This window comes from Salvelinus fontinalis, chromosome 36 (assembly GCF_029448725.1).
Source record: "Salvelinus fontinalis isolate EN_2023a chromosome 36, ASM2944872v1, whole genome shotgun sequence".
NCBI lineage: Eukaryota > Metazoa > Chordata > Actinopteri > Salmoniformes > Salmonidae > Salvelinus > Salvelinus fontinalis.
Genome location: NC_074700.1, coordinates 15,363,102 through 15,390,887, shown reverse-complemented (window position 1 = coordinate 15,390,887; position 27,786 = coordinate 15,363,102). Strand labels below are relative to the sequence as shown.

The following is a 27,786-nucleotide window of genomic DNA, read 5'->3' as shown; positions in this document are numbered from 1 at the left end:
AACACATAGTTACACATGGAGTAAAAACAAACATATAGTCAATAATACAGTGAAAAAAAATAAGTCTATATACAATGTGAGCAAGTGAGGTGAGATAAGGGAGGTGAAGGCAAACAGATATATGTATAAATAAATAAAATATAAAAAGGCCATGGAGGCGAAGTGAGTACAACACAGCAAGTAAAATAAAAAAAAATAAAAAAAACACTGGAATGGTTGGTTTGCATTGGAAGAAAGTGCAAAGTAGAGACAGAAATAATGGGGTGCAAAGGAGCAAAATAAATTACTAAATAAATACAGTAGGTAAAGAGGTAGGGCTAAATTGTAGATGGGTTATGTACAGGTGCAGTAATCTATGAGCTGCTCTGACAGCTGGTGCTTAAAGCTAGTGAGGGAGATAGGTGTTTCCAGTTTCAGAGATTTTTGTAGTTCGTTCCAGTCATTGGCAGCAGAGAACTGGAAGGAGAGGCGTCCAAAGGAAGAATTGGTTTTGGGGGTGAATAGAGAGATATACCTGCTGGAGCGCGTGCTACAGGTAGGTGCTGCTATGGTGACCAGCGAGCTGAGATAAGGGGGGACTTTACCTAGCAGGGTCTTGTAGATGACCTGGAACCAGTGGGTTTGGCGACGAGTATGAAGCGAGGGCCAGCCAACGAGAGTGTACAGGTCGCAGTGGTGGGTAGTATATGGGGCTTTGGTGACAAAACGGATGGCACTGTGATAGACTGCATCCAATTTATTGAGTAGGGTTTTGGAGGCTATTTTGTAAATGACATCACCGAAGTCGAGGATTGGTAGGATGGTCAGTTTTACAAGGGTATGTTTGGCAGCATGAGTAAAGGATGCTTTGTTGCGGAATAGGAAGCCAATTCTAGATTTGACTTTGGATTGGAGATGTTTGATGTGGGTCTGGAAGGAGAGTTTACAGTCTAACCAGACACCTAGGTATTTGTAGTTGTCCACATATTCTAAGTCAGAGCCGTCCAAAGTAGTGATGTTGGACAGGCGGGCAGGAGCAGGCAGCGATCGGTTGAAGAGCATGCATTTGGTTTTACTTGTATTTAAGAGCAGTTGGAGGCCACGGAAGGAGAGTTGTATGGCATTGAAGCTCGCCTGGAGGGTTGTTAACACAGTGTCAAAAGAAGGGCCAGAAGTATACAGAATAGTGTCGTCTGCGTAGAGGTGGATCAGAGAATCACCAGCAGCAAGAGCGACATCATTGATGTAAACAGAGAAGAGAGTCGGTCCAAGAATTGAACCCTGTGGCACCCCCATAGAGACTGCCAGAGGCCCGGACAACAGACCCTCCGATTTGACACACTGAACTCGATCAGAGAAGTAGTTGGTGAACCAGGCGAGGCAATCATTAGAGAAACCAAGGCTGTCGAGTCTGCCAATGAGGATGTGGTGATTGACAGAGTCAAAAGCCTTGGCCAGGTCAATGAATACGGCTGCACAGTATTGTTTCCTATCGATGGCGGTTACGATATCGTTTATGACCTTGAGCGTGGCTGAGGTGCACCCATGACCAGCTCTGAAACCAGATTGCATAGCGGAGAAGGTGTGGTGTGATTCGAAATGGTCGGTAATCTGTTTGTTGACTTGGCTTTCGAAGACCTTAGAAAGGCAGGGTAGGATAGATATAGGTCTGTAGCAGTTAGGGTCAAGGGTGTCCCCCCCTTTGAAGAGGGGGATAACCGCAGCTGCTTTCCAATCTTTGGGGATCTCAGACGACACGAAAGAGAGGTTGAAGAGGCTAGTAATAGGGGTGGCAACAATTTCAGCAGATAGTTTTAGAAAGAAAGGGTCCAGATTATCTAGCCCGGCTGATTTGTAAGGGTCCAGATTTTGCAGCTCATTAAGAACATCAGCTGACTGTATTTGGGAGAAAGAGAAATGGGGAAGGCTTGGGCGAGTAGCAGAGGGGAGGGCAGTGCTGTTGTCCGGGGTAGGGGTAGCCAGGTGGAAAGCATGGCCAGCCGTAGAAAAATGCTTATTGAAATTCTCAATTATAGTGGATTTGTCGGTGGTGACAGTGTTTCCTATCTTCAGAGCGGTTGGAAGCTGGGAGGAGGTGTTCTTATTCTCCATGGACTTTACGGTGTCCCAGAACTTTTTTGAATTTGTGTTGCAGGAAGCAAATTTCTGCTTGAAAAAGCTAGCCTTGGCTGTTCTAACTGCCTGTGTATATTGGTTTCTGGCTTCCCTGAAAAGTTGCATATCACGGGGGCTGTTCGATGCTAATGCAGAACGCCATAGGATGTTTTTCTGATGGTTAAGGGCAGTCAGGTCAGGAGAGAACCAAGGGCTATATCTGTTCCTGGTTCTAAATTTCTTGAATGGGGCATGCTTATTCAAGATGGTGAGGAAGGCATTTTAAAAAAATGACCAGGCATCCTCTACTGACGGGATGAGATCAATATCCTTCCAGGATATCCCGGCCAGGTCGATTAGGAAGGCCTGCTCGCTGAAGTGTTTCAGGGAGCGTTTGACAGTGATGAGTGGAGGTCGTTTGACCGCTGACCCATTACGGATGCAGGCAATGAGGCAGTGATCGCTGAGATCTTGGTTGAAAACAGCAGAGGTGTATTTAGAGGGCAAGTTTGTTAGGATGATATCTATGAGGGTACCCGTGTTTACGGAATTGGGGTGGTACCTGGTAGGTTCATTGATAATTTGTGTGAGATTGAGGGCATCAAGCTTAGATTGTAGGGTGGCTGGGGTGTTGAGCATGTTCAAATTTAGGTCGCCTAGCAGCACGAGCTCTGAAGATAGATGGGGGGCAATCAGTTCACATATAGTGTCCAGAGCACAGCTGGGGGCAGAGGGTGGTCTATAGCAGGCGGCAACGGTGAGAGACTTGTTTTTAGAGAGGTGGATTTTTAAAAGTAGAAGTTCAAATTGTTTGGGAACAGACCTGGATAGTATAACAGAACTCTGCAGGCAGTCTTTGCAGTAGATTGCAACACCGCCCCCTTTGGCCGTTCTATCTTGTCTGAAAATATTGTAATTGGGGATAAAAATGTCTGAATTTTTGGTGGTCTTTCTAAGCCAGGATTCAGACACGGCTAAAACATCCGGGTTGGTAGAGTGTGCTAAAGCAGTGAACAAAACAAACTTAGGGAGGAGGCTTCTAATGTTAACATGCATGAAGCCAAGGCTATTACGGTTACAGAAGTCATCAAAAGAGAGCGCCTGGGGAATAGGAGTGGAGCCAGGTACTGCAGGGCCTGGATTCACCTCTACATCACCAGAGGAACAGAGGAGAAGTAGGATAATGGTACGGCTAAAAGCTATGAGAATTGGTCGCCTAGAGCTACTAGAGCAGAGAGTAAAAGGAAGTTTCTGGGGGCGATAAAATAGTTTAAAGGAATAATGTACAGACAAAGGTATGGTAGGATGTGAATACAGTGGAGGTAAACCTAGGTATTGAGTGATGATGAGAGAGATCTTGTCTCTAGAAACATCATTGAAACCAGGTGATGTCATCGCATATGTGGGTGGTGGAACTGATAGGTTGGATATGGTATAGAGAGCAGGGCTAGAATCTCTACAGTGAAATAAGCCAATAAACACTAACCAGAACAGCAATGGACAAGGCATATTTACATTAAGGAGAGGCATGCTTAATCGAGTGATCAGTAAGGGTCCAGTGAGTAGAGGTTGGTTGGGGTCGTGGCGATCCAGACAGCTGGCCGGGTATATGGCTATCGGTAGCAGCATAGGATGGAGGTCTGTTTGTAGATACCTCGTGCGTTTCCGTCGGTAGGTTCCGTGTAGTGGGGTTTTGTTCAGATAGCAGCCGATAGGACAGCTAACGATTAGCGGGCCTCAGGTGAGCGTTCAGGTAACGTCGGGACGGATTTGCCGGTTGGATACATCCCTCGGGCAGATAACGTCGGCAGTCAGTCGTGAAGGCCCGGTGGGGTTCCGTATCTGCAGCAGCAACAAAAGAAACGGGTCCGGATGGTGATGGAACTCCTCAGCTGGCTAGCTCCAGCATGATTTGAGTTTGCTCCGGGGTCGACGTAAGCCAATAGTCACACGGTATGCAGCTAGCTAGCTGCGAAATCAAGGTGCAAGTGTCCAGAGCCTGCGGTTGGAATCCGGGGAAACTGGGAGAAAAAAAGTCCCGGAATGCTCCGGTCCGAGTCGCGTTGCACAAAAGTGCCGGTAGATTATCGAGCTAAAGGAATAGCTGATGACCGCAAAACGTGGGCAGCTGAAACACCAACGCTAGCTAGCAAACCGGCTAATTTCGGGGCAGCTACAGATTAGCTTCTGGCTAGCTATCGGAGTAGCTTTTGGTTAGCTATCAGGCTAGCTTCTGAATTAGCCCCTGGCTATCTTCCACGATGGATTTTCAGATTGAGGTAAATATTACTTATTGTAATTGGTGAAGCGGGTTGCAGGAAAGCTTTTGCAGGAAAGCTTTTGTAGTTGAGTTCTTGGATAATAAAATAAATAAAAGATATGTGAAGAAAAGGTGTAAATATATATATATATACAGGACACGACAAGACAATACGGAAAAGACGTCTGAACTGCTAAGCCACCTTGGAGAGAATTTGAACATGGAACAACAGATAGTCCCCCACAAAGATCTAAATAAAGTTTGTTCTTGTCACATCCTGACCATAGTGCTTATGTGTTTTGCTTGTTTTAGCCGCCAGAGCCGCCCGTCTGTCCCGAGCCGTCAGAGCCGCCCGTCTGTCCCGAGCCGTCAGAGCCGCCCGTCTGTCCCGAGCCGTCAGAGCCGCCCGTCAGTCAGGAGCCGCTAGAGCCGCCCGTCAGTCAGGAGCCGCCAGAGCCGCCAGCCAGTCAGGAGCCGCCAGTTAGGAGCCGCCAGAGCCGCCAGCCAGTCAGGAGCCGCCAGCCAGTCAGGAGCCGCCAGAACCGCCAGCCAGTCAGGAGCCGCCAGAGCCGCCAGCCAGTCAGGAGCCGCCAGAGCCGCCAGTCAGTCAGGAGCTGCCAGAGCTGCCCTCCAGTCATGAGCTGCCCTACAGTCATGAGTTGCCCTCCAGTCATGAGCTGCCCTCCAGTCATGAGCTGCCTTCCAGTCATGAGCTGCCTTCCAGTCATGAGTTGCCTTCCAGTCATGAGTTACCTTCCAGTCATGAGCTGCCTTCCAGTCATGAGCTGCCTTCCAGTCATGAGCTGCCCTCCAGTCATGAGCTGCCCTCCAGTCACGAGCTGCCCCTCAGTCATGAGCTGCCCCTCAGTCATGAGCTGCCCCTCAGTCATGAGCTGCCCTTCAGTCCGGAGCTGCCCTTCAGTCCAGAGCTGCCTCTCTGTCCGGAGCTGCCCTTCAGTCCGGAGCTGCCCTTCAGTCCAGAGCTGCCCCTCTGTCCTGAGCTACCACTCTGTCTTGAGCTACCTCTCTGTCCTGAGCTACCTTTCTGTCCTGAGCTACCTCTCTGTCCTGAGCTACCTCTCTGTCCTGAGCTACCTCTCTGTCCTGAGCTGTCTCCTCAATTTAGTAGGGACCTTGGTGAGGATTCCTAGGCCAAGGTCGGGGGCGAGGGTTGCCACTCAAAGGACGCTTAGGAGGGGGACAAAGACAATGGTGGAGTGGTGGCCTCGTCCTGCGCCGGAGCCGCCATCGTGGACAGATGCCCACCCAGACTCTCCCCTTGAGTTTTAGGGGTGCGTTCGGAGTCTGCACCTCAGGAGGGGGGTACTGTCACGTCCTGACCATAGTGCTTATGTGTTTTGCTTGTTTTAGTGTTGGTCAGGACGTGAGCTGGGTGGACATTCTATGTTGTGTGTCTAGTTTGTCTGTTTCTGTGTTCGGCCTAATATGGTTCTCAATCAGAGGCAGCTGTCAATCGTTGTCCCTGATTGAGAATCATATATAGGTGGCTTGTTTTGTGTTGGGATTTTGTGGGTGGTTGTTTCCTGTCTCTGTGTTTTGTCTGCACCAGAAAGGACTGTATCGGTAAGCCACGTTTGTTATTTTGTAGTTTTGTAAGTGTTCACGTTTTCGTCTGTCATTAAATATGTTGAACACGGAATACACTGCGTCTTGGTCCGATCCCTGCTACACCTCCTCTTCAGACGAAGTGTCTGAAGTGTCTCTCCTATATCTAAGAGATATAAGAAAGATTAGGAAACATTTATAATTATTTTTGTCCATGTATTTAACACCATAATTTTGGCATTAAACAGTCTCCATATACAGTAACAGTCAAAAGTTTGGACACACCTACTCATTCAAGGGTTTTTCTTTATTTTTACTATTGTCTACAGTCGTGGCCAAAAGTTTTGAGGATGACAAATATTAATTTCCACAAATTTTGCTGCTTCAGTGTCTAGATATTTTTGTCAGATGTTACTATGGAACACTGAAGTATAATTATAAACATTTCATAAGTGTCAAAGGCTTTTATTGACAATTACATGAAGTTAATGAGAAGAGTCAATATTTGCAGTGTTGACACTTCTTTTTCAAAACCTCTGCAATCCGCCCTGGCATGCTGTCAATTAACTTCTCGGCCACATCCTGCCTGATGGAAGCCCATTCTTGCATAATCAATGCTTGGAGTTTGTCAGAATTTGTGAGGTTTTGTTTGTCCACCCGCCTCTTGAGGATTGACCACAAGTTCTCAATGGGATTAAGGTCTGGGGAGTTTCCTGGCCATGGACCCAACATATTGATGTTTTGTTCCCCGAGCCACTTATCACTTTTGCCTTATGGCAAGGTGCTCCATCATGCTGGAAAAGGTATTGTTCGTCACCAAACTGTTCCTGGATGGTTGGGAGAAGTTGCTCTCGGAGGATGTGTTGGAACCATTATTTATTCGTGGCTGTGTTCTTAGGCAAAATTGTGAGTGAGCCCACTCCCTTGGCTGAGAAGCAACCCCACACATGAATGGTCTCAGGATGCTTTAATGTTGGCATGACACAGGACTGATGGTAGCGCTCACCTTATCTTCTCAAAGCTTCTTTCCGGATGCCCCAAACAATCGGAAAGGGGATTCATCAGAGAAAATGACTTTACCCCAGTCCTCAGCAGTCCAATCCCTGTACCTTTTGCAGAATATCAGTCTGTCCCTGATGTTTTTCTGGAGAAAAGTGGCTTCTTTGCTGCCCTTCTTGACACCAGGCCATCCTCCAAAAGTCTTTGCCTCACTGTGCGGGCAGATGCACTCACACCTGCCTGCTGCGATTCCTGAGCAAGCTCTGTACTGGTGGTGCCCCGATCCCGCAGCTGAATCAACTTTAGGAGACGGTCCTGGCGCATGCTGGACTTTCTTGGGCACCCTGAAGCCTTCTTCACAACAATTGAACCGCTCTCCTTGAAGTTCTTGATGATCCAATAAATGGTTGATTTAGGTGCAATCTTACTGACAGCAATATCCTTGCCTGTGAAGCCCTTTTTGTGCAAAGCAATGATAACGGCACGTGTTTCCTTGCAATTAACCATGGTTGACAGAGGAAGCACAATGATTCCAAGCATCACCCTCCTTTTGAAGCTTCCAGTCTGTTATTCGAACTCAACCAGCATGACAGAGTGATCTGCAGTCTTGTCCTCGTCAACACTCACACCTGTGTTAACGAGAGAATCACTGACATGACGTCAGCTGGTCCTTTTGTGGCAGGGCTGAAATGCAGTGGAAATGTTTTTGGGGGATTCAGTTCATTTGCATGGCAAAGAGGGACTTTGCAATTAATTGCAATTCATCTGATCACTCTTCATAACATTCAGGAGTATATGCAAATTGCCATCATACAAACTGAGGCAGCAGACTTTGTGAAAATTAATATTTGTGTCATTCTCAAAACTTTTGGCCACGACTGTACATTGCAGAATAATAGTGAAGACATCAAAATGATGAAATAACACATACGGAATCATGTAGTAACCAAAAAAGTGTTAAACAAATCAAAATATATTTTATATTTGAGATTCTTCAAAGTCGCCACCCTTTGCCTTGATGACAGCTTTGCACACTCAATGCATTCTCTCAACCAGCTTCACCTGGAATGCTTTTCCAACAGTCTTGAAGGAGTTCCCACATATGCTGAGCACTTGTTGGCTGCTTTTTGTAAAAGACCAAGTCCATATTATGGCAAGAACAGCTCAAATAAGCAAAGAAAAACGACACTCCATGAAGGTCAGTCAATCCAGAAAATGTCAAGAACTTTCAAATTTTCTTCAAGTGCAGTCGCAAAAACCATCAAGGGCTATGATGAAACTGGCTCTCATGAGGACCGCCCCTGGAAAGGAAGATCCAGTGTTACCTCTGCTGCAGAGGATAAGTTCATTAGAGTTACCAGCCTCAGAAATTGCAGCCCAAATAAATGCTTCACAGAATTCAAGGTAGAGACACATCTCAACATCAACTGTTCAGAGGAGACTGTGTGAATCAGGCCTTCTTGGTTGAATTTCTGCAAAGAAACCACTACTAAAGGACACCAATAATAAGAAGAGACTTTCTTGGGCCAAGAAACACGAGCAATGGACGTTAGACCGGTGGAAATCTGTCCTTTGGTCTGATGAGTCCAAGTTTGGTTCCAACCGCAATGTCTTTGTGAGATGCAGCGTAGGTGAACGGATGATCTCCGCATGTGTAGTTCCCACCGTGAAGCATGGAGGATGTGTGATGGTGTGGGTGGGTGCTTTGCTGGTGACACTGTCAATTATTTATTTCGAATTCAAGGCACACTTAACCAGCATGGCTATTACAGCATTCTGCAGCTATACTCCATCCCATCTGGTTTGCTCTTAGCGGGACTATCATTTGTTTTTCAACAGGACAATGACCCAACACACCTCCAGGCTGTGTAAGGGCTATTTTGCCAGGAAGGAGAGTGATGGAGTGCTGCATCAGATGACCTGGCCTTCACAATCATCTGACCTCAACCCAATTGAGATTGTTTGGGATGAGTTGGACCGCAAAGGAAAAGCAATCAACAAGTGCTCAGCATATGTGGGATCTCCTTCAAGACTGTTGGAAAAGCATTGCAAGTGAAGCTGGTTGAGAGAATGCCAAGAGTGTGCAAAGCTGTCATTGATTTGTTTAACACATTTTTTGTTTACTAAGTTATTCCAATGTAGAAAATAGTAAAAATATAGAAAAATCCTTGAAGGATTAGGTGTGTCCAAACTTTTGACTGGTACTGTATACTTCCATTCACTGTTTCAACGTGTATAGGGGACCTTCATACGGGTCTTGTGAGGCCTGTGGGCGTCCTAGAGCAAAACATGAAAGTCTCACCTTCGCACAGACCTTTGCCACATATCATATTAGTGTGTAGTCGAAACAGTTCAGATGCTACAGACAGAAGTTGTCAGATCAGCTATACTGATTTCAGACGAGTCTCCTGACACTTGTAGAGGTTATAGAGAAAAACGGAGAACACCATCGTGTTCATGAGAGTCTCATCTTTCCATAGATGTGTCATAATTGTAGACCAAACCGTTCAGAAGCTGCAGACGATTTTGTGAAAAAACAGATTTTCGGGATGTCTCATGCTCTAACAAACAACGCTCTAGCCCTGTCACCTGCGGAAGTTCGACATAGGCAGATGCGGTGGATTGACATCCAATATCACTAGCTTCAACTGACATATTTTTATGGAGATTTTCTTATTTTGCAAATTTGCTTTCCACGGGGTGTCAGAGGTCGACCTTAGGGGGTTTAAGGCATATATACATTTTTAAACCATTTTCCATCATAAAAATATGGAATAAGTAAAGCCTTTGATTTCTGGTCAAACAGATGGAGAAAATGTCCTAGAAAACATCTAGCAGAAAAAGTCTTAAAAAGTATTAGAAATACATTCAAAACACAATAATGTTGAAGTAAAGATCCCTCCCACTGAGCACAAACTGGTTGAATCAATGTTGTTTCAATGTAATTTGTCAACATTTTGTGATGTGGAATCTACCTGTAAAACACATTTGATTTGAAAAAAATGAATCAACTGTTGTTTTGAGGGTGTAATTTCAACCACAGGATTATGTCATCATACGAGCGAATTTTCAACATAGACAAACCTTATATAAAGTATGTTGAATTTTTACCTTTGAAACAATGTCAATTCTTCAGCGTTATATCCAGTATCAGAAAAAAAACTATAGGCTGGGCAGCACCTCCTACTGGAGAGTTGATCTATCTACAGCTAAATCCAGGGCTTTAACCAAGCTTAGCTTTGATATTTGTCACTGGCTACTACCAATGTGCTATCATGAGAATGATTATTGAGAGATCTCTTAATAACTAAATACGTTCCCTGTTGCATTCGAAATCATTCCAAAGGGTAGGTTTAATAGAGCAAATGAAATGTAACCATGCTATATAACATTTGCAAAGTCATCAACAGCTATTGTTTCAATTCAACCCAGGGTTCAACTAACAATAAACAATGCATTTGGGCCTAGGGTTTCAAGCTTTGGTTGATTTCAAATGTAATCTTCAAGTTAATGATTAACTAAACCAAAAATAAAAGTTAACATTAAGCCAGGTGCTCAGATGAAACTATCCAAGCAGTAGATATTCTACATCTCCTTTAAATGTTAATCATTAGTTGTGTTGTTAACCAAACACAAGTCAATATTACTTTTGTAATACACTAAATAGCCTAAGGTTAAGGTTATCTTACAAACAAATGCAACATTCAGCCTCCTTCACTTATGCTGCCAAACATACCCTCGTAAAACTGACTATCCTACCGATCCTTGACTTCGGCGATGTCATTTACAAAATAGCCTCCAACACTCTACTCAGCAAATTGGATGCAGTCTATCACAGTGCCATCCGTTTTGTCACCAAAGCCCCAAATACTACCCACCACTGCGACTTGTATGCTCTCGTTGGCTGGCCCTCGCTTCATATCCGTCGCCAAACCCACTGGCTCTAGGTCATCTATAAGACTCTGCAAGGTAAAGCTCCACCTTATCTCAGCTCACTGGTCCCCATAGCAACACCGACCCGTAGCACACGTTCCAGCAGGTATATTTCTCTGGTCACCCCCAAAGCCAGCACCTTCTTTGGCTGCCTTTCCTTCCAGTTCTCTGCTGCCAGTGACTGGAATGAATTGCAAAAATCACTGAAGCTGGAGACTTATATCTCCTTCTCTAACTTTAAGCATCAGCTGTCAGAGCAGCTTACCGATCGCTGTACCTGTACACAGCCCATCTGTAAATAGCACACCCAACTACCTCATCCCCATATTGTTATTTATTTATTCTTTGCTCTTTTGCACCCCAGTATCTCTACATGCACATCATCATCTGCACATCTATCACTCCGGTGTTAATGCTAAATTGTAATTATTTTGCCTATATGGCCTATTTATTGCCTTATCTTACTACATTTGCACACACTGTACATATATTTTTCTATTGTGGTATTGACTGTATGTTTGTTTATCGCATGTGTAACTTTGTGTTGTTGTTTTTGTCGCACTGCTTTGCTTTATCTTGGCCAGGTCGCAGTTGTAAATGACAACTTGTTCTCAACTGGCCTACCTGGTTAAATAAAGGTGAAATATATATATATTTTTAAATCAACATTAAAATTAGTAAAACATCTATGGCCATATTTTGAAGTTACTGTAACTATAAATGTCTTCTCATGTAATCATATAAAGTGTGCATGATCAAGATAGCATGAATAGGTCATCATAGGTCTGTGGAGATCTTCACAATTACTGTAACAATCTGTGCAGAACCTTGAACGGTATTGATCACTTGCACCATGTACTTTATTGTAGTCTCAAATGCTATCCACGATCAAATCTCCTGTAAATTGCTCTGGCTAAGGGTGTGTGCTAAATTATTAAACTGTCAATTTAGTTCTGCTATTAGATGAAGCACAGTGATACCACGTTAATCTGTTGTATAAATAAATAACATGTCTGACGTTGGAACTTTGCATTTGGATGACAACTAACTCCAAAATATGACATTGTTTTTCCATTGGAATTTGGTTGTGCTTTTACGTGGTTGAGATCATAGTGATAACACATTGGGAATTCAACAAACTTCTGGCTGACATTTTGAGTGGGCTAATATGTTACACTCGATGAGGACAAAGGTAAGGAGTCAGGCGCAGAGAGCAAAGGTAACGGGGAAAACCACTTTTTAATGTCCAACCAGAATAACAACTGGTAACGTCAAAAACATTGGCGTAAAACTCCGACTTGAATAAAGTCCAAAACTGGAAAAATAAATCCAGACTGTGGAAAAACCCCAATGAAAATAACAACCTCATATACAAACAGAGAAACAAGCCCGCACAAACATAAACGGGCTAAACGAACTTAAATAACACCACCCTAACAACCAAACAATAAACAGGTGAAATCAATTAGACAAAACCAAACGAAAAGGAAAAAGGGATCGGTGGCAGCTAGTAGACCGGCGACGACGACCGCCGAGCGCCACTCGAACAGGAAGGAAGGCCACCTTCGGTAATACTCGTTACATAATATAGGTGGACATCTCATTGATCCTTGTCTGTACCAAATATGACACAAATGTCCACATTGAAATGACGTGCTATCCAACTAATATCAACAGTTATATTTAGTTTTGCAGAAATGATTTGCCTTTTGTAAGTTTAAGAAATATTGCCTAGTGTTTTGTCATTCTGTTTCCAAAAGCCCACATATCTTTAAGATATTTTCAAATGTCGCTCCCTCATGAGGAGAGAGGAGAATAAAAGTTCACAAGAGTAACGAGTAAAGTTAGACCTACCAATCAGTTATTGTGTTTTCACTGATGAATCGTTTGGTTTATGAGTTATTAAATGATTAAAATGCGTCAATCTGTTACCAAACCATTAACCGAATTACCCAAAAATCTGTAACAGAATTGGCTACAATGGGAATTCATAGTTGTCACAAACCACCATTGGGTCACCTGCTACTGTCTTCCCTTCCACTGGCATACTATTATGTTCAGCTCATAACTGTTTTCTTTCTCTTTGACATTTTTTTATCTTTATTTAATTTAACCTTCACTTAAACCAGGCAATTCAGTTAAAAACAAATTCTTATTTACAATGACTGCCTACCCCGGGCCAAACCTGGATGACACTGGGCCAATTGTGCACAACCCTGTTGTGATACAGCCTGGATTCAAACAAGGGTGTCTGTAGTAACAACACTAGCACTGAGATGCTGTGCTTTAGACTGCTGCGCCACTCAAGAGCCCTTGTTGAAGCAAGAGTGTGAAAACCATCTGTACAACCCCTCCCTCTCTCTCTCTCTCTCTCTCTCTCTCTCTCTCTCTCTCTCTCTCTCTCTGTCTCTCTCTCTCTCTCTCTCTCTCTCTCTCTCTCTCTCTCTCTCTCTCTCTCTGTCTCTCTCTCTGTCTCTCTGTCTCTCTCTCTCTCTCTCTCTCTCTCTCTCTCTCTCTCTCTGTCTCTCTCTCTCTCTCTCTCTCTCTCTCTCTCTCTGTGTGTCTCTCTTCGCTCTTCTCTTTCTCTCTCTCAATTCAATTCAACTCAAGGGCTTTATTGTCATGGGAAACATATGTGAACATTGCCAAAGCAAGTGAAGTAGATAATAAACTCTCTCTCTCTCTCTCTAGTTAATGTCACCTCTCATGGCTCTTACTAACACCTACCCATAAGTCCCCTCTCTTCTATTTACTGTAACCAGCCCTCTCACCAACTGAGCACTGACTGAGTGGTGCAGTGGTCTAAGGCACTGCATCACAGTGCAGGTGGCATCACTACAGTCCCTGGTTTGAATCCAGGCTGTATCACATCCGTCTGTGATTGGGAGTCCCATAGGGTGGCGTACAATTGGCCCAGCATTGTCTGGGTTTGGCTGGGGTAGGCCGTCATTGTAAATAAGATGTTTTTCTTAACTGATTGCCTAGTTAAATAAAGGTTAAATACATTTTAAAAATGTAAATGTCCATGGATGTTGAAAAATAATTGAAATTTGGTCAGTCCAAATCTGAACCAATCTTAGATGACCGTTTCACAAGTTTGGACAGTATAGTACAGTAAAGTCGAGTAGAGAGAATAGGTCAGTAAAATACAATAAGATACTGCACAGTAGGCCTAGAATTTAGTACAGTAGGCCTAGAATTGAGTGCAGTATAATTTACTGTATTGTACAGTACAGTACATTGCTGAACTATACTCTATTGTACAGTACAGTACTGAACTATACGCTACTGTACTGAACTCTAGTCTACTGTGCTGTACTGTACTATATTCTACTGTACTGTACTGTGCTCTTCTGTGCTGTACTGTGATTGATACAAATCTGGTCCGGTCCGGGCCATCCAAATTTGGTCTTGTTTGGGGCGGAGCTCATTAGAATAATAGCCAGTGTGTAGAATAATACCCAAACAAGCAAAGGAGGACAGTACATTTTTCTACCTTTATGTACTTATTCAGGATACATCGCCATTAAGGGAAGGATGTTCATAATTATGCCTTTTTTTTAATAATACAGATCAGGGACCCATGATGTTATTCTGTTACCATCATTCTGTTACTGAGTGTTAATCCACTTTACTTAGGCCTACTGTAGTTCAATAACCAAAATAGATTTTTTTTAAACTCAAGATGTCATATTTTAGCTGACACCCCATTCTTGCTGCAGACATCTTTGAATTTTAATTTGGGGTAGATCTTTAACAGAGTTTTTGGAAAACATGGTCACAAAAAACTGAGGGAGATTTTACCATCACTCTACCAAACATTACATCTGCACTGTTCTTCAGGTAAATGTGTTTTTGTAAAATATTTGTGTGGGAATTGTTGAAAGTTGTCCTTATGCATTGAGTTGTATGGTTTGTTTCACTTTGCATTCAATGCTTTTGTTTGGCATACTTTTCAAGTCTCAGCTTAATTCTGTTACCATGGAATTGCCCACCTACAAAAAATAAATCACATTTATGCAACCATTGTTATAATAACTACCTCTTAGAATAAATTTAATATTCCACTTATCCCAGGTGCAATTTCTCCCTCATAGAATCATACCCTCTTCATGTTAATTACCACCACATCACTGCCCACCAGCTTTTTGCTGTTAGTCAGAGAGGAAGAGGCGAAGGGAGAGGTTTTACTCTGCCCAAAATCTGTCCACAAAAAAGAAGCCCATGAAGTGAGGAATATGTACAGCACCAGTCAAAAGTGTGGACACACCTGATGGTGTGGGGGTGCTTTTCTGGTGACACTGTCGTTGATTTATTTAGAATTCAAGGCACACTTAACCAGCATGGCTACCACAGCATTCTGCAGCTATACGCCATCCCATCTGGTTTGCGCTTAGTGGGACTATCATTTGTTTTCAACAGGACAAGGACCCAACACACCTCCAGGCTATGTAAGGGCTATTTGACCAAGAAGGAGAGTAATGGAGTGCTGCATCAGATGACCTGGCCTCCACAATCACCCTACCTCAACCCAACTGAGATGGTTTGAGATGAGTTGGACTGCAGAGTGAAGGAAAAGCAGCCAACAAGTGCTCAGCATATGTGGGATCTCCTTCAAGACTGTTGGAAAAGCATTCCAAGTGAAGCTGGTTGAGAGAATGCCAAGTGTGTGCAAAGCTGTCATCAAGGTCATCAAGGGTGAATACTTTTAAGAATCTAAAATCTAAATTTTATTTTGATTTATTTAACACTTATTTGGTTACTACATGATTCCATGTGTGTTATTCCATATGTATGATGTCTTCACTATTGTTCAACAATGTAGAAAATAGTACAAATATAGAAAAACCCTTGAATGAGTAGGTGTGTCCAAACTTTTGACTGGTACTTTTGGCATAGACTTTCCCATTGAAGGCTTCCACCATTATAAAGTTGTCAACTGGGTGGGGATTCCTATCAGTTGGTAGCAATCAGCCAATGGAGAAGAAGAACATTGACCACCTTAAAATGTAGATGGAGCCTCAATGGCGCTGCCCATGTTATCACTGACGCTATAATGGCACAGATACAAAGACCAGTCCTCTATCTATCTCCATGGTTTGTTGTTTGTGTATCTGCCCTCTAATTGGCTAGAATCGTCCCACCTGATCTGGCCTCCGCCCTCATGCGTTCCATTTTTGAGGACATGTATTTCCATCGTTAGCGCGGTCACTCGAATATCTTGTCAATATATTCAACCATCTGTGTTGGTGCATGTACTTGCATACCCGGAAATAGTGTGAGTGGGTGGACCGGCCGGGTGAGAGAGATAGAATAGGATTGTATCGTTACAGTGTCACCCTCGCCACCCCGGGGGACCTCGAGTGGAAATTCCAATGATTGTTTAATCTTATTTGCAACAGCGGTACATATGTTTTTTTTTAATTGATGTTGGATTATTCGCCGTGGAATGATCAACCCTTGCGATACGTTTTTGGGGCATTTTTTCGTAATTTTCGTGACGCAAAGGCACATCAAAGTACATAGAAAAAGGAGCTAATATGAGCGAAGTGGAGAAACGTGTCTATCATGAACTAATCGATTGCAGTTATTTGATTATTTAAATTGTTCTAATCAATTCAGTAATAACATATTAGTCCAGTAAGAGAGAGGCGCGATTCGATTGATTCACTGACACCTAATGTCATGACTTGATGTCGAGAAGAATATAATTCAAGAGAACACAAGTTATTTATGGAAAAACCTACAAACAATGTAATATACTTTTAATATGTAAAAGTGGCTATACATATGGCTATATAACCTATATTACATTTTCGCACCCACTGTCCCATGTCATTCAATATCAATAGAAGTAGTTGCGTTTGCGTTGTTGGTGTAATTTGTATCAAACCAACTGAAGGATGACTGTCAAACTGGACTTTGAAGAGTGTCTCAAAGACTCCCCCCGATTCAGGTAAATCTAGATTAGCCAATGAATAACATTTTTTATGATTTAGGCAAGAATCTACATATATGCATTATTCATTCAGTTACATTGTAAGGTGAGAGCTATTTTGTAAACGGTGCATAAATGTATGTGACTACCATTATATTGCAGTTACAATAAGTTATAATACCCAATTAAAGGGTAAGTCTACTCTATGTTTTTGCAATACATTATTCAGATAGTTTCAGAACTGTCACATGTCCACAGAGGGTAAAATTATGACAAATGATGCTTGCATCCACCCTAACTGAGGAAATAGAGAAGTGATGACATTCTTTTTTAGATCAAAGTTACCTGAACAATATTATCTTGAGTTGGCATATAGGCCTAGAGTGTGTTGGGCTACACCATTGTAGGTCAGTCAGCACAACCACATGATGAACTTGTCAAATGAGTGTCTGCCCTGCAGATAGTTTGGGGTCTTGCCTCTTGCTTGGGGTCCCATTTATTACTGTGATGAGTCGAATGGGTTTCTTTGGCCATTGCCACTGCGGCGAGACACTGCTTTTTCTCATTGTTTTGGACTGTTTTTGAGTGCTGGAATGAAAGAGTATTTATACAATTTTATACAACTAAAATTACTTTTTCATTTGTAGCACTGGTGCTCCCAACTTTAAAATGTTAGTTAAAACAAATATGATACAAATGTAACATCAGCCACGCGAAACACAAATGTTGAATTTTGCTATTCATGTATTAGGTGCATTGGTGCTAATCAAAATTCTAGGTCACACAGCACAATATTTAGGAGCATATGCCACCAAGATGGTTGTAAGTCAATGTAGGAATGCAGCACATCAACCTCTGCTTGGCCTATTCTCTTTCAGAGAGTCAAAACTGTATATATTTGAACTCTAAAAGAAACACAACATAAGACCAAAAGGGAAGTGTATTTTTGAGTTTTGAATGTAGCTAATAAGAGGTTTGTTGCATTGGGTGTGCCTCCCTTTTTTTAGCTGGCAGATCAGAAGATGTGACGGTGGTTAGACTCTCTTACTCTCTTGCCCTTTCTTTGTCTCTCGGCCTTTGCTCTATTATCTTTTCTTAATTCTTGTTTGATTAACCTTGCAAGTTTTTAAAGACCTTTTATCTTTTTCTCACTCTTTCTTTCTCTTTCGTTCTTTCTTTCTCTCTGTCCCTTTCTTTCTCTCTTTCTCTTCTCTCTCTCGCTCTCTTCATTTTTGACTCACGGTCTCTCTGGGAGGAACACGCAGTGTCGGAAAGTTTGACATGTTTGCGGCAGTCATTGGTGCATTCTGCAGCGGTGAGGTCTCATATTTGACAGAGAACAGAGAGAGAGGAGGTGGAGGAGGAGAAAAAGGGGAGGAGAAGGTTTTAGATGTAGGCCATGGTCGAACTCTGGTAGGCCTTCATATTCACACACAGCTAGTGTGAAGGACTGGAGAGGGAGGAGAGGGTGACATTTGGAAAAAAGAGGCTTTGAAAGAATAGAAAAGAGAGAAGTGAAAGAAGGAAAGAAGAGAGAGGGACATCTCGGGAAAGATGTATGAAAGTGGAAAAGAGAGGTTACCGCAGTATACAAACGTCTGCCTCCCGTTGCTAGGTAACCGGGGGCGGCCTGGGGTTGTGTAGTGGAACAGGAAGTGAAGGGAGAGATACTGACGTGATAAACAAGAGACAGGAAGTGTGTTTTTTGGGGGTGGATCACCGTGGAAACTTGAGGTCTCTCTCTCAGGCACACTTACTCATACAAATGCATAGACAGTTATATCACCTTAGTATCATCTCACACACACACACACACACACACACACACACACACACACACACACACACACACACACACACACACACACACACACACACACACACACACACACACACACACACACACACACACACACACACACACACACACACACACACTCTCTTTCAGAGGGTAATGAATATGATGTGTGTCTAATGACACAGGCTTTGTTCTATCCTCATCAATTCTATGTTTGCCCTTATTCAAAGTTTTCTTTTCTACTGTCTTTTGTCCCCCCACCAAACCTTTGTCAGTCTTGTATTGGTACCCCTGTCATGCTAGTCCCATTTCAATGTCAACCGTACTGAGCTATATAAACTGCAGCCACTGTCTCTACTACACTACCAGCAGACAAACAGACACCCTCTCCCCTCTCTCTCCCCTCTCTCTCCCCTCTCTCTCCTCTCTCTCTGTCTCTCTCTGTCTCTCTCTGTCTCTCTCTGTCTCTCTCTGTCTCTCTCTATGTCTCTCTCTATGTCTCTCTCTATGTCTCTCTCTATGTCTCTCTGTCTCTCATGTCTGTCTCTCTCTCTATGTCTCTGTCTCTGTCTCTGTCTCTGTCTCTGTCTCTGTCTCTCTGTCTCTGTCTCTCTGTCTCTGTCTCTCTGTCTCTGTCTCTGTCTCTCTCTCATGTCTGTCTCTCTCATGTCTGTCTGTCTGTCTGTCTCTCTCTCTCTCTCTCTCTCTCTCTCATGTCTCTTTCTCATGGCTCTCTCTCTCTCTCATAGCTCTCAATTATATTTCAATTTAGGGGGCTTTATTGGCATGGGAAACATATGTTTACATTGCCAAAGCAAGTGAAATAGATAATAAACAATAAAATATTAACAGTGAACATTACACTTACAAAGGTTCCAAAAGAATAAAGACATTTAAAATGTCATATTATGTGTATATATACAGTGTTGTAGTGATGTACAAAAAGGAAAATAAATAAACATAAATATGGGTTGTATTTACAATGGTGTTTGTTCTTCACTGGTTGCCCTTTTCTTGTGGCAACCTGTTCCCAAATCTTGCTGCTGTGATGGCACACTGTGTTATTTCACCAAATAGATATGGGAGTTTATCAAAATTGGGTTTGTTTTCGAATTCTTTGTGGATCTGTGTAATCTGAGGGAAATATGTGTCTCTAATATGGTCATACATTTGGCAGGAGGTTAGGAAGTGCAGCTCAGTTTCCACCTGATTTTGTGAGCAGTGAGCACATAGCCTGTCTTCTCTTCAGAGCCAGGTCTGCCTTCGGCGGCCTTTCTCAATAGCAAGGCTATGATCACTGAGTCTGTTCTCTCTCTCATAGCTCGCTCTGTCTCTCTCTGTCACTCTCTCTCCATCTGCTGCACTCCTTCTCTCTCTCTCTCTCTTTTTGTCTTTCTGCTTTCTCAGTGTCTCTGTCTTTGGTGGAAGGCAGCGGAAACCACACTGTTGGGCCCTTGATGTGAGAAAGAACAGAGGAGATACTGACTCACAGACTAACTGTCACAGCAGTCACAATCTCCTTCCACTGCCTTTCTGACAGGCCCATTTTATAAACCGTACCAGATATCATTTGAAGCATCATGTTGTTGGTGATTGAACTCTCATGACGTCCGATACCACAGCCACAGACATTTTTGCTGTAGATCGGATAGCACTGTGCAAGCAGCTCAACATTGTCCAGGAGGGTGTAGATGCATTGGATAAAACCCTCTGTCTGTGGTGGTGTGGCTTAATGTGCCGAGTAATGTGGCGACGTGTGTCTGTGTTTCATCCAGGGCTGACATTGAAGTGGTGGAAGGAGATGTCAGTGAATTGGAGACGCGATTAGAAAAGGTGAGAGAGTCACACACACACACACACACACACACACACACACACACACACACACACACACACACACACACACACACACACACACACACACACACACACACACACACACACACACACACACACACACACACACAATGTTCTCTCCAAACCTCCCCACTTTTCCGTTATGCTCCCAGTATCTAACCACTACTTCTATAAACACCCCAGCCATCCATACCGTAGAGGAAGTAGTTGGACAGGGTCAGTTTCTTCCTCTTAGTAGTGACTATGAACTGTGATAGACATGGTGTTTCACCTGAGTTGAAGGGAACTAACTCCAGTACCGCTTCCCCACCCTATTGTTACCAGAGAACAAGTAACTGACCACACATTGATCTTCCAAATTCCCATAAGGGATTGGTGCGCATAACATTTTCAGATGCTTTGGTCATCAATGCTACGATTCCTGCGAGTCTCAACCTATTCTGCATCTGGACAGTGATCATATTTGTCGGTGATGTCATGTCGTGTTACCCAATGTCATATTGAAATGTTGTGTCATGCTGTATGCATTGTAGTGTGTTTTGATGTCTTTTGCAACATGGAATTGTGTTGTGTTGAATCCTGACACATTTTATTGTGTAGCTGGTGAAGCAGTGCCACTCCATGCTGGAGGCTGGCAGGGCCTACTGTCAGACCAGCAAGAGCTTTGTCACAGGGCTCAAAGAGCTGGGCCACCACTGTTCTGGGGACAACATGATGGGGGTGAGTCTATAGAGATGCTGGGAACTACACTCGAACCACTGATTTGGGATCAGTGTAGGAGGGACCGATCTGTATATAGGGCTATTACATAGTGTTGTGTTAAGTTATGGTTAGTGTTATATGCTTAAGCAATAAGGTACGAGGGGGTGTACGACGCAACGCAGAGTGCCTGGATACAACCCTTAGCTGTGGTATATTGGCCATATACCACACCCCCTTGTGCCTTATTTCTATTATAAACTGGTTTCCAACGTAGTTTAGAGCAGTAAAAATAAATGTTTTGTCATACCCGTGGTATACGGTCTGATATACCACAGCTGTCAACCAATCAGCATTCAGGGTTCTAACCACCCAGTTTATAATTATGTCTTTATCATAGTACATTCTTAGGAAGGTGGCAGGTAGCCTGGCGGTTGAGAGCATTAGGCCGGTAACCAAAAGGTTGCTGGTTCGAATCCCCGAGCCGACTAGGTGAACAATCTGCCGATGTGCCTTTAAGGCACTTAACCCTAATTGAGCGTCTGCTAAATGACTAAAATGTAAGTGGAAATTGTATTGTATTCAACCATTGATAAATAACTTAAACTCATTCCGTGTTCTTTTCTCGTAGGAGTGTTTGGAGAAATTCTCCCAGAAGCTGGAAGTGATTCTGGAAGCTCAGGGGGTGAGTTGGACTCCTCTACTCTGCATCGCTTGCCAACAACATTAGTTACTGTAGCAACCACTTTTAAATGTCAGGTGTCTGAGTATCTCTCTCTTTCTCTTCCTCTCTCTCTCCATTTAACCCACCCCCCTTCTTACCCTCTATTTCTTTCACTCTCTTTATCTCCTAGGACGTGATTGAGACCACACAGAAGTCGGTGAAGTTGAAACTGCACAGTTTTGTGAAAGAGTGAGTGAGTCTGGCACTCCTTAATAATTTAGTATTGTTTCACACCACGACCATAGACTGCTGTCACAGCATCCCCCAGTCCCACCCACATCTTTATGGGCCACATTCATTCTCCCCCCCCCCCCCCCTTCTCCCAGGGACGTGCGTCGGTTCAAGGATGTGCGTAAGGAGTTTGAGCGGGGCAGCGAGAGTCTGGAGGCGGCGTTGGGCAGGAACGCTCAGGCCCCCCGGGGGAAGCAGCACGAGGTGGAGGAAGCCAGCCATGCCCTCCTCAATGCCCGCAAGACCTTCCGCTCCGGGGCCCTCGACTACGTACTGCAGGTGAGGTCATCAAAGCTGGATGAGAGTGTATTTTGGGGAAGGACCAAACTTGGTTAATTGATGGTAAGGATGCTACAGACAAAATATTCACTTACACACTCGCATGCACGCGCTCACACACATTGGGCCTGGTTTGAAGTGGTTTGCCCGGAATTGAGTTACAGACGACTAGTGTTGAAGCTATCAGTTGTAGTCTCCAGCCCATGTTGGAATCTTGTTCATTACACTGCTTGCTTTCTGTTTGATGACATGCCACTACTGGAAGGCCTCAAACCAAATACTAGAGAGAATTTTACATAAGAGATTTGTCAGGAGGACCAGGACATGTTTCTAACAAATGGCATTGATAAAATATGCAACAGCACCTCTGCTTAGTGACATGTGTTTTGCCGTGGGGAATGCTAACAGCATTGCCTAAGGGTTTTCCCTGTAGCAGGCTGGTAACTATTAGTGGTTAGTACTAGCTGCAGTCATACCAACACACATGTTCTGTCCTCTCCTGTTCACTCACTCGTCCTCTGTCCAAGATCAATGTCATCGAGGCCAAGAAGAAGACGGACATCCTGATGGCGGTGAGTTTCATTACGTGGGAACTTTTATTGACGGAAATATTTCAAGTGTTGCACAGTCGAGTTCACATGTGGGTGTCTAATGATTTGTTGACTTGAGCAGTTGTTGACTTGTCTTTGTGGCTGCATGTATTGTTTAGTCTGAGTGTATGAGGAGGTTTTATTCTGCGTTTCTGTCAGATGGTGTCTATGATGGAGGCCCAGTCCCAATTCTTCCAACAAGGTCACCAGTCCCTCTCTGAGCTGGCCGACTATCGACGCACCCTGAGTGAAGAGGTAACAAGGACAAGTGGGGGCTTTGTTTGGGGGGGGGGGTTTAGGATTCCCATTAGATGTTGCAAAAGCAGCAGCTACTCTTGCTGGGGTCCACACAAAACATGAAACATGACATAACACAGAACATCAATAGACAAGAACAGCTCAAGGACAGGAGGGAAAGGGTGTGTTGGATGAACCAAATTCATGAAGAAGGAAGAGATCTGTTCAAGTACACTACCGTTCAAAGGTTTGGGGTCGCTTAGAAATGTCCTTGTTTTCCATGAAACATACATGAAAGGAGTTGCAAAATGAATAGAGAATATAGTCAAGATGTTGACAAGGTTATAAATAAATACAAATAATTGAAGGACACAATTATTATTTCAAACGTTGCTTTCGTCAAAGAATCCTTCATTTGCAGCAATTACAGCCTTGCAGACCTTTGGCATTCTAGTTGTCAGTTTGTTGAGGTAATCTGAAGAGATTTCACCCCATGCTTCCTGAAGCACCTCCCACAATTTGGATTGGCTTGATGGGCACTTCTTATGTACTATACAGTCAAGCTGCTCCCACAACAGCTCAATAGGGTTGAGATCTGGTGACTGTGCTGGCCACTCCATTATAGACAGAATACCAGCTGACTGCTTCTTCCCTAAATAGTTCTTGTAGAGTTTGGAGCTGGGCTTTGGGTCCTGTTGTAGAAGGAAATTGGCTCCAATTAAGCGCTGTCCACAAGGTAATGCATGGTGTTGCAAAATGGAGTGATAGCCTTCCTTCTTCAAGATCCCTTTTACCCGTTACAAATCTCCCACTTTACCATCACCAAATCACCCCCAGACCATCACATTGCCTCCACCATGCTTTGTGACCCGAACACCTCAAACTTAGATTCGTCAGTCCATAACACTTTTTTACAATCTTCCTCTGTCCAGTGTCTGTGTTCTTTTGCCCATCTTAATCTTTTCTTTTTATTGGCCAGTCTGAGATATGGCTTTTTCTTTGCAACTCTGCCTAGAAGGCCAGCATCAAGGAGTCACCTCTTCACTGTTGATGTTGAGACTGGTGTTTTGCGAGAACTATTTAATGAAGCTGCCAGTTGAGGACTTGTGAGGTGTTTGTTTCTCAAACTAATGTACTTGTTCTCTTGCTCAGTTGTGCACTGGGGCCTCCCACTCCTCTTTCTATTCTGGTTAGAGACAGTTTTCGCTGTTCTGTGAAGGGAGTAGTACACAGCATTGTACAAGATCTTCAGTTTCTTGGCAATTTCTCGCATGGAATAGCCTTCATTTCTCAGAACAAGAACAGACTGACGAATTTCAGAAGAAAGGTCTTTGTTTCTGGACATTTTGAGCCTGTAATCGAACCCACAAATGCTGATGCTCCAGATACTCAACTAGTCTAAAGAATGCCAGTTTTATTGCTTCTTTAATCTGACAACAGTTTTCAGCTGTGCTAACATAATTGCAAAAGGGTTTTCTAATGATCAATTAGCCTTTTAAAAAATGTATTTAAATTTTTTATTTCACCTTTATTTAGCCAGGTAGGCTAGTTGAGAACAAGTTCTCATTTGCAACTGCGACCTGGCCAAGATAAAGCATAGCAATTCGACACATACAACAACATAGTTACACATGGAATAAACAAAACATAGTAGAAAAAAAGAAAACAAAAAAGTCTATATACAGTGAGTGCAAATGAGGTAAGATAAGGGAGTTAAGGCAATAAATAGGCCATGGTGGCGAAGTAATTACAATATAGCAATTAAACACTGGAAAGGTAGATGTGCAGAAGATGAATGTGCAAGTAGAGATACTGGGGTGCAAAGGAGCAGGATAAATAAATACATATAGTTGTATGGGGATGAGGTAGATAGATGGGCTGCTTACAGATGGGCTATGTACAGGTGCAGTTTAAAATGATAAACTTGGATTAGCTAACACAATGTGGCATTGGAACACAGGAGTGATGGTTGCTGATAATGGGCCGCTGTACGCCTATGTAGATATTCCATAAGAAAATCTGCTATTTCCAGCTGCAATAGTCATTTACAACATTAACAATGTCTACAATGTATTGCTGATCAATTTGATGTTATTTTAATGGACAACAAATGTGCTTTTCTTTCAAAAACACAGACATTTCTAAGTGACCCCAAACGTTTGAACGGCAGTGCATGTTGTTCAGATGTTGACATTAGCGAGCAGAGAGAGTGAAGGTAAATAGTTTAATGAAAGTGAGTGGAAGAGGAGGGGACTTCTTCTCTTAGATCAGTGTTCTGTTTTTCCCCGTGGCCCTATTTCTTTACATTGGAGAAATGGCACAACGCAACCCCCTCCCCTTAAAAAAAATTACATTTATTCTTTTTTATTGAGATAGCCTCTAATAAAAACACCACCAGCCTGATTTAGTTTAATTTGAGGGACCTAGGAATTAGTTTGTTTTGAAGCAAATTTCCTGCTATTTTCCATAGTTTAACTAGACTCTTTTAGATTGGCTATTTAATGGATAAGGAAAATAAAGGCTAGACTTAATTTCCTCAAATGGTATTCCGCTACCAAATATATGATTTCAGTTTTCAATTTCATTATACATATTCTCTTTTACAGAAAGTGAATAGATCAATTGATTGCGACAGAGTCCCACATTGTATAAGGTGACTTCCCAAGCAAAATCCAATTTCTTTGACTCCTCGACTTTAGAAGGTCGTAGCTCAGCTTCTGAATGTCATAGAGACAAACCAAAGATATCGCGTCTTCCTCTTCCGCTTGTTTCCATCCTAAAGCATCGCAGATTTATGTGTAGTTTTAGATCAGTATAAACAATCATGAATTGTAAAAAAAATAAATAAATCAAGGACGGTCCTGCGCCCCCACACAACGTTGGCACACCCAATATGTGGGGCGTGACCCCTAGGTTGGGAACCCCTGTCTTAGATGGAAGGTTAATTCTAGCAGTTGATTCCATGGATGGATTAGTACACGAGTCCTGACAATGTTGCCAGGAGGGACGAGGAAGTCACAAGGTAAAAGTCCCTCTCATCGTGACAGGAAACAGTGTGGGCACCATCAACAGGAAATATTTCACATGACTTAGAAAGTGTGTGTGTGTGCACCTGTGTGAGCGAATGTGTGTGTTCATGTGCTTGCATGTTTTCATCTAGCCATTCGTCATGTTAGTGCTACGCTGGATGGGCACTGTATCATAACTGGACGTGCTGTCAGACATGGAGCTCTAGGACTGCAGTCAACAGTAGACTACAACTAACCAGTGCGTTAAATAGTCTGCACATCCGAGAGCAACTTGAAACCGGAAAGCAAGTCACCTTTCACTGGACCATTTTAAAGCCACAAAGACTGATTTTAGCTCTTCCTGCTGTTACAGGAAATGGTGAAGGATTGCGAGGCAGAATGAGAGAGAGAAAGAATGAGAGTGAAGTTGCTTAAAGACTGCTGGATCATCTGAAATCTTTATGAGAAAGAGAGAGGGAGTGAAAGTAAAACTGCTATACGAAGCTGCTGGAGAGTTTTCCTCGATCCATCGGCCAGAAGTTGGGAGAGGTTCAGCACTTCCTCCTTCCTGTTTTCCCCAGAGGAGGAAGTCTGGAGTGAAGGACTCCCTGACCTCTACCTGAACGCTGTACAAGCCTGAAGCCCTTTATTTCCTCGTCTGATTTTCCTCAACAGTTTCTACATTCATCTTTACAACTCTATACCCCAAAACATACTGTCCAGTATACTGTGTACATTATTCTCTTTATTTAGTTGCCTGCCTGAACGGACCTATCATGCTGAACTGCTGTGTGTTATTTAGGATAATGTGCATCATTTGAAATATTGGATTCTAGGGCTGTGGCCATACCAGTATCGCACTGTTTGTTTCAATGGCTAAAATGAGAACACAAAGTAGACAACTCTTTGGTCTTTTAGAAACCTGTTGTATGTAAACATTTTGGTTGCTATGTCTTGGAAAATAAATACATGTGACTCTGGATGACGACATAATGATGCGTGTTTCCAACGTTAGGGCTGTTTTCATCAAGAAGTTCGTATCATGGCAAGGAAACAAAACACTAACGAGTATCTCCATTCTGGCCCTATTGGAATTGTTTGGTTTTTAAATCAAATTGATTGTGCCTGACTTTTTCTCTCTCCCTCTCATACACAGCACACTCAACTCGTGTTGAATTCCGCCAGGGAGAAGAGAGACATGGAACAGAGACACGCTGCCATTAAGAAAAAGGTAAACACGGCTGGAACCAAACACTACAGTAAAGAAAGAAGATAATCCCAGACCTCCATGATGGCTTCCATGTGACTACGCTAGCTCTCCATCCTCTGAGGATATACAGTGTATTCGGAAAGTATTCAGACCCCTTGACTTTTTCCACATTTTGTTACCTTACAGCCTTATTCTAAAATTGATTAAATCGTTTTTTCCCCTCATCAATCTTCACACAATACCCCATCATGACAAAACACAAAATGTTTTTTGAATCTTTTTTTTAATGGAAATACATGACATTTGGTTAAGTATTTAGACCCTTTACTCAGTTCTTTTGGCAAACTCCAAGCGGGCTGTCAT

At 43.1% G+C, this 27,786-nt stretch overlaps 1 protein-coding gene across 1 annotated transcript in view; it reads left to right on the top strand.

Annotated features, from left to right (window-relative positions):
- Nucleotides 1–16,066: 16,066 nt before the first annotated feature.
- LOC129835262 (arf-GAP with coiled-coil, ANK repeat and PH domain-containing protein 1-like) overlaps nucleotides 16,067–27,786 on the top strand; it is a 24,208-nt gene continuing 12,488 nt past the window's right edge. The window contains exons 1-9 of the mRNA XM_055900815.1: nucleotides 16,067–16,808; nucleotides 20,364–20,421; nucleotides 21,046–21,165; nucleotides 21,776–21,829; nucleotides 21,999–22,057; nucleotides 22,195–22,378; nucleotides 22,906–22,950; nucleotides 23,128–23,223; nucleotides 27,370–27,444. Of these exons, the coding sequence (XP_055756790.1) occupies nucleotides 16,756–16,808; nucleotides 20,364–20,421; nucleotides 21,046–21,165; nucleotides 21,776–21,829; nucleotides 21,999–22,057; nucleotides 22,195–22,378; nucleotides 22,906–22,950; nucleotides 23,128–23,223; nucleotides 27,370–27,444 (744 nt within the window). The 5' untranslated portion in view covers nucleotides 16,067–16,755. The remainder of the gene's footprint in view (nucleotides 16,809–20,363; nucleotides 20,422–21,045; nucleotides 21,166–21,775; nucleotides 21,830–21,998; nucleotides 22,058–22,194; nucleotides 22,379–22,905; nucleotides 22,951–23,127; nucleotides 23,224–27,369; nucleotides 27,445–27,786) is intronic.